Source organism: Castanea sativa, chromosome 11 (assembly GCF_040712315.1).
Source record: "Castanea sativa cultivar Marrone di Chiusa Pesio chromosome 11, ASM4071231v1".
NCBI lineage: Eukaryota > Viridiplantae > Streptophyta > Magnoliopsida > Fagales > Fagaceae > Castanea > Castanea sativa.
Window position 1 is genome coordinate 11,510,209 of NC_134023.1, and position 5,247 is coordinate 11,515,455.

At 35.7% G+C, this 5,247-nt stretch overlaps 1 protein-coding gene across 2 annotated transcripts; it reads right to left on the reverse strand.

Moving 5' to 3' along the window:
* Positions 1-1,056: 1,056 nt before the first annotated feature.
* Positions 1,057-4,880, reverse strand: LOC142615559 (putative RNA helicase SDE3). Of its 2 annotated transcripts, none has more exons than XM_075788298.1 (4): positions 4,622-4,880; positions 3,237-4,162; positions 2,647-2,865; positions 1,057-2,213 (listed from the first exon to the last, which is right to left on the reverse strand). In XM_075788298.1, exons 2-4 carry the CDS (start codon positions 4,122-4,124, stop codon positions 1,221-1,223), a joined length of 2,100 nt encoding a protein of 699 aa, XP_075644413.1. In that variant the 5' UTR covers positions 4,125-4,162; positions 4,622-4,880; the 3' UTR covers positions 1,057-1,220. The 2 variants fall into 2 exon arrangements, with proteins under 2 accessions (XP_075644413.1, XP_075644414.1); XM_075788299.1 differs by having other exon boundaries at positions 1,057-2,210; positions 4,622-4,879.
* Between the last annotated feature and the right edge of the window lie 367 nt (positions 4,881-5,247).

Below are 5,247 nucleotides of genomic sequence, written 5' to 3' on the forward strand. Positions count from 1 at the left end.
ATCTTCAATTGGATTCTTAATTTTATGATTAATTAATCAATTGAAAGTAAATTTTATTGTAACATAGAAACCCCTAAATCATGCCTTAAACCTAACCCTAACTTCAACATTTCTCAAATTCTAAGCAAAATAATAGGACTTAAGTAAAATTTACATAAAATATGAAAAAAAAATGGGGTTGATTACTAATTGGGGGGTGTTTAATTGAAAGAAACACGTGAAGGAACCAAAATGTGAAAAAAAAAAATGAAGAAAAAAAAAAAAAGAATGAAAAATTCAAATACATTATGTTAATTTCCCACATAAATTTCCCACATAATGTATTTGAATTTTTCATTCATTTGTTGCTTCAATTTAGTTTTATAAATAATAGAAGGAAATTTGTGTGTGATCAACTAAACAAGCAGATTTAGTTGTGAGCTTACTACTTGGGGATGGGATCCATGCTAATTTGTCAGCTCCAGAGGTGGAAATGAGATGGTTCCTTTTGATTTAGGAGACAGTTTGTTGATCAAAGAGTTGGGTGAGCTTATTTATGTTCTAAGATTGCCCATCACTTGCCATGAGATCAGCTTCATTGTTAAGTCTAATACTCTAATGTATTCAAGCATGGGATTTAGGGGCCTTGCCAAATTCTGACTGAGCTCCCTTAGTCTAACAAATAGCATGCACTCCTTTCATTCCAAGTGTATAAGATTAAAGAGTGAGGAAATAATTTTTAAAAAAAAAAAAAAAATGTTTTTCCTTCAGCAACCCCACATAGACCTTATCATTTCCAGCAGTTGACTGTCACCCAGCTTTGCTAATAAAGTTGTATTTATGTTAACAACTCTCCCTAAGTTAAATACCCATAGGTTTTTGGCTTGCATATCCTTCGAATATCTTCTCTGATTGGAGATAACAGACATGACATTGTTAGGCATGACAGTGCTATGAGAAGGTGAATGAAGTACATATAGTTAGGAAAATTTTAGTCTCTCTGCTCCGGAATCGAGAGGTAAGACTAATCATAAACTGCAAAGAACTATTACCATAGATAGAAAGAGAAGAGGAAATAAAAGTAAAATTTTACATTGGTCTTTGCAATTATATACACACACAACTCAGATGACAAAGCAGAGAAGAAAAAAAAAAACCGACAAACAAACAAACAAAACCTTATGTAGATACTAAGGTGGCAACATTTGCTGTCCATAAAAGAACAGTTTGAAACATGAAATTCAATAAAATGACATGGAGCTATGGTTGCCATCTGGCTGTTGCTCACAGTCATCCAGCTCTGTGATGAACATTGGATTAAGGTTTTTATATGGCTCCCGTTCACGAAGTCTTTCAAAATATGACTTCCTCAACCCATAATTCCTAGCCATGTTAGAGCGGACCCAACCTGAATGGTTTCTGGGTGCACCAGTAACAATAACAGACGTATTCTCATTAGCAAAATTAGCCAAAGCTATTGTTGCCTCCGGCTCTGTGGTTGATGAGGCATCCACTAGAAAAATATGACTAAAATGTCCAGCAGCTACGCCTTCATTGTATAGTCGAAAGCTACTCACATAGGTTGACAAAATTATCTTGAATTCCTGAAGTATTGGGAGTGGAGGACATTCAAAACATTCATCTTTTACAGGACATGAGCGCAGAATGTCATCGGGTACTAGATCCATCTCTCGAAATGCAGCATTGGCTCTAAACATATCTGACTCTGGAATTACCTCCATCAACCTCGTCATTAGCGCATCGCATGTGCGGTTTATAGGTGCACATATAAGAACCCGATTCTCTTCAGAGGTTTTATATATTTCAATTACAGCTTCACAAACAACCACCCCTGTTCTTGCTGATGCTTTTAGTTCAGGTACATACCTTTCCACTTCAGTGCCAATGAGCGGGCCCACAAGAAGATAAGGTGGTGAGCCCGGATAGCTTAGAATCCGACGAACTGCACGGAACTCATCTATAGCAAGTTCATGATAGGCATCAAACAGAGGTGGGTTAACATTGTTCTTCCAAGAGACACATTCAGGAAAGATGAAGTTATGTGATGAAGTTTCTATTGCAGTATCAACAGCTTGATGAGCCCTTTTCAGACGAACTCTGTTGAATGAGAAGCTGATGTCATATTTGCGATTTGGATGATGCTGTGAATGAAAATCGTCTCCAAATTCAACTAACATGCGATTGCTTTTCACCACACGATAGATAAAACCCTGCTTAATATTTTAGACTGTTAGTGTTGTAGATAAGATCATAATATGAACAAATGATGCTCATATGCACTTTGACTAAATATGTAAATTCAAGTACAATAGTGCAGTGGAAATACAACTCTACCTAATGCTAATAATATGAAATATTTGAGAAATGAAATTTAACAAATGGTATAAAAAGCCTCAGCATAACCTTAGTCGAGTCCGGTTATGCAAGACTAACCTCATCAAATGGTCAAATTAACTGAATGTGTCACTGGGTTGATTAGCTACAGTTTAGTTTTAAAAGATTCACAAAATGCTGTACAGAAATAATATAATTTTTGACCAGTTTAAACACAAAGAAAAACAAGAAGTCTATACATAAAACTCAAAATTATCTCTAGCAAAATTCTGTGATTTAATCAAGTATGAGCTAATTGAAGAATATGCTTACCTGAAAGGCCTCAACCTCTTTATCCGAAGGTTGAGCATAGACCATGTCCCTTGATAAAAGGAATGGCCGCCTCTGAACAGAATCAATCTCAAATGCTACAAAGATTTTATCATCCTTCTCATCACTTCCATCAGAATATTCATGCTCGTTTTTTTTCTTATAAACTGTTGCTTTCTCCAACTCCAAAGTCACTTTCTCCAATAGGAAATCAGTCCATTTCTAGTTCCAATAAAAGCATAAAGTTATTACAAGCCAGAGTGCAAAAGCATAGAGTATTCCATCAATCACAACGATTTACTATACTGACCACATTTTTTTTTTTTGATGAAATTATACTGACCACTTAAGACCATCAGAGAAGCAAAACATTATAATTTATAATGTAAGATAGATATCTGCAAATGACAAATGTCAATTGCTCCCTCAAAAGATCTCCTTGTGATTTAAAAGAGGTGTCCAAATGGAAAACTGAAGAAAGAGAAATTTAAGAATGGTTTCTTTGTTTGCAACAAACAAGATTTCAAAGAAGATAGTACACAAATTGGTATAATATACCAAATTAAATTTTCTTGACAAAGTAGTTAACTTACCTCCAAGTAGTAATCCTCAGCATATAACAGAGCAGCAAAAAAAGCCTTATAAGTTGAAGGAGATAAAGGTTGTTTCAGAACTTGAGGCACAACGTCTCTCTTGATCTGACCTTTGATATCCTCAGGAATAGCATATATGGGTGTACCATTTTCACACATATAACTCATCTTCCCTTCTTCATTTGTTGCATTATCGGGAGCTGTATGCAGAATTGGCTTAAAAGCTGGAGGCTGATTAGTGGAAGTCTGACAAGGCCCCGAGGCAGATGAATTTGGGGCCACTGAAGGTGAAGATTGAGGTGGTTTTTTGGAAGTTGGAGAAGAAGAAGCTGAAGAAGAAGTTGGAGGGGGTTCAGTGGTCTTAGGGAAAGATGCATATGATATAGAAGAAGCAAGGGGAGGTTTAAGGGATGATGGAGATGGACTAGAGGACGAGGGAGGTGGTTTAGACGAAGATTGTGATAGGTTTGAGGAAGATGTGGATGGTATAGAAGAAAATGTAGGTGGCAATGGATTTGAACTTTTAGAACTGGGTGGTTTAGATGGAGACTGAAGTGGTGTAGAAGAAAATGTGGGTTGATTAGAAGAGGATATAGGTAACAATGGACTTAAATCTTTTGAGTTCTTAGAAACTTTGTCATGAGAACTCAAAACATGTTGTGGATTGTCTGTCACAGAATTGCTTTTCCCCGAATCTACTACAACTTTGATTTCATTAGAGGAAGATGAAGAAGCACTTGGTTCTGACGTTGGTAAATCTTTTTTTTCTGACTTTGGTAAATCTTCTTTCCCAGTAGAAGGGTTGCCAGGACGAAAGTCACGAAAATTTGTATAGAAAGATTTCAAGAACCCAAAGATGCGTGGGAAGATTCGAAGAATAAACCACATATTGTGTGTCCTTTCGAGATTAATCCCCTCTTTGGTTGCTGAGAAAATAAGAACAATGTCTCAAAATGTGAAACATGAATTCTCAATTCCAAACGAAAATCTGACCAAGCTGACCACAAGTTATTGTTTTATTAACATGTCTACGGTACAACTTTCTTCACATATGTTGATATGATTGGCATATAATAAAAATGTTGTAATCACAGTAAGTTATGTTCACAGTTCTGAAAAATGTTGTATATATTCTGTTTCATCAAGTCCAAAACTTTAAAAATTCTATATATATACCAAACATGAAAAAATAAACACACACAGGTGAAGTGAAAGATCAGACAACCAAGAGGCTGGTTTCTTTCTTTACTATATCAACCACATTTTTCCCTAGCTACCCAACAGACCAAAAAGATGATTGAGAATCTGAGAAAGCGAGTAGAATGTAGATCAGAGAATTGTACTTGAGCATGCTAGAATGATTATAGACAGAGAAGAACACCCACCTGGGATTCTAGAGCAAAAAATGACTTGACTGTCTGAATTCTGGTTCTCAACTGCAATGATTCACAAAAGACTTAGCAGAGTCTTATAATAAAGTTGACGAAAGCTGTAAATTCCAAAAATCTTTTACGTGCACCGCCCCCTGGCTTGCCACGTCAGCAAGTGAGTCCGGTGTAGTAGGTCTCATCTGACATGGCAAGATTTAGTAAAGTTAGCAGAGTACCACTGCCCAACATAGCAATCTAAACCAAGGAAAAGAGTATCGTCCCTATCATTTTTCACAATGATCAATTTCAAATGAAACGAACACTTTTTGTCGTTGTTGTTATTAATCACGACCAATCACATTGAAGTTTTAGTAAAGGTTGTCCCTAAATTTTTTTTTTTTTTTTTTTTTTTTTTTCAGTCTAGTACTAGTCGAATAACTTCGGAACATGGGAAAGCTAGATGAGTGGCCTTTTTGGCTCGTTCGTGTTTGTAAAGACTTAAGAGTGAAGGTTTTTTTTTTTTTTAGAAAGACTTAAGAGTGAAGTAGCTATACCCTATACGTGGTTATTTGGATTTGAAATTGGTGATGGCTTCATTTGTTTAAAATTTAAATATAAATTCAATTAAATTATTTTCCTAG

What these genes read in the sequence shown, in the direction of transcription:
- LOC142615559 (XM_075788298.1), bottom strand. Translation starts at nt 4,124, where the DNA reads ATGTGGTTTATTCTTCGAATCTTCCCACGCATCTTTGGGTTCTTGAAA. An exon ending in CTGAGGATTACTACTTGGAG is followed by an intron (nt 2,866 to 3,236) that starts GTAAGTTAACTA and finishes TATTGGAACTAG; the next exon opens with AAATGGACTGATTTCCTATT. An exon ending in AAGAGGTTGAGGCCTTTCAG is followed by an intron (nt 2,214 to 2,646) that starts GTAAGCATATTC and finishes TAAAATATTAAG; the next exon opens with CAGGGTTTTATCTATCGTGT.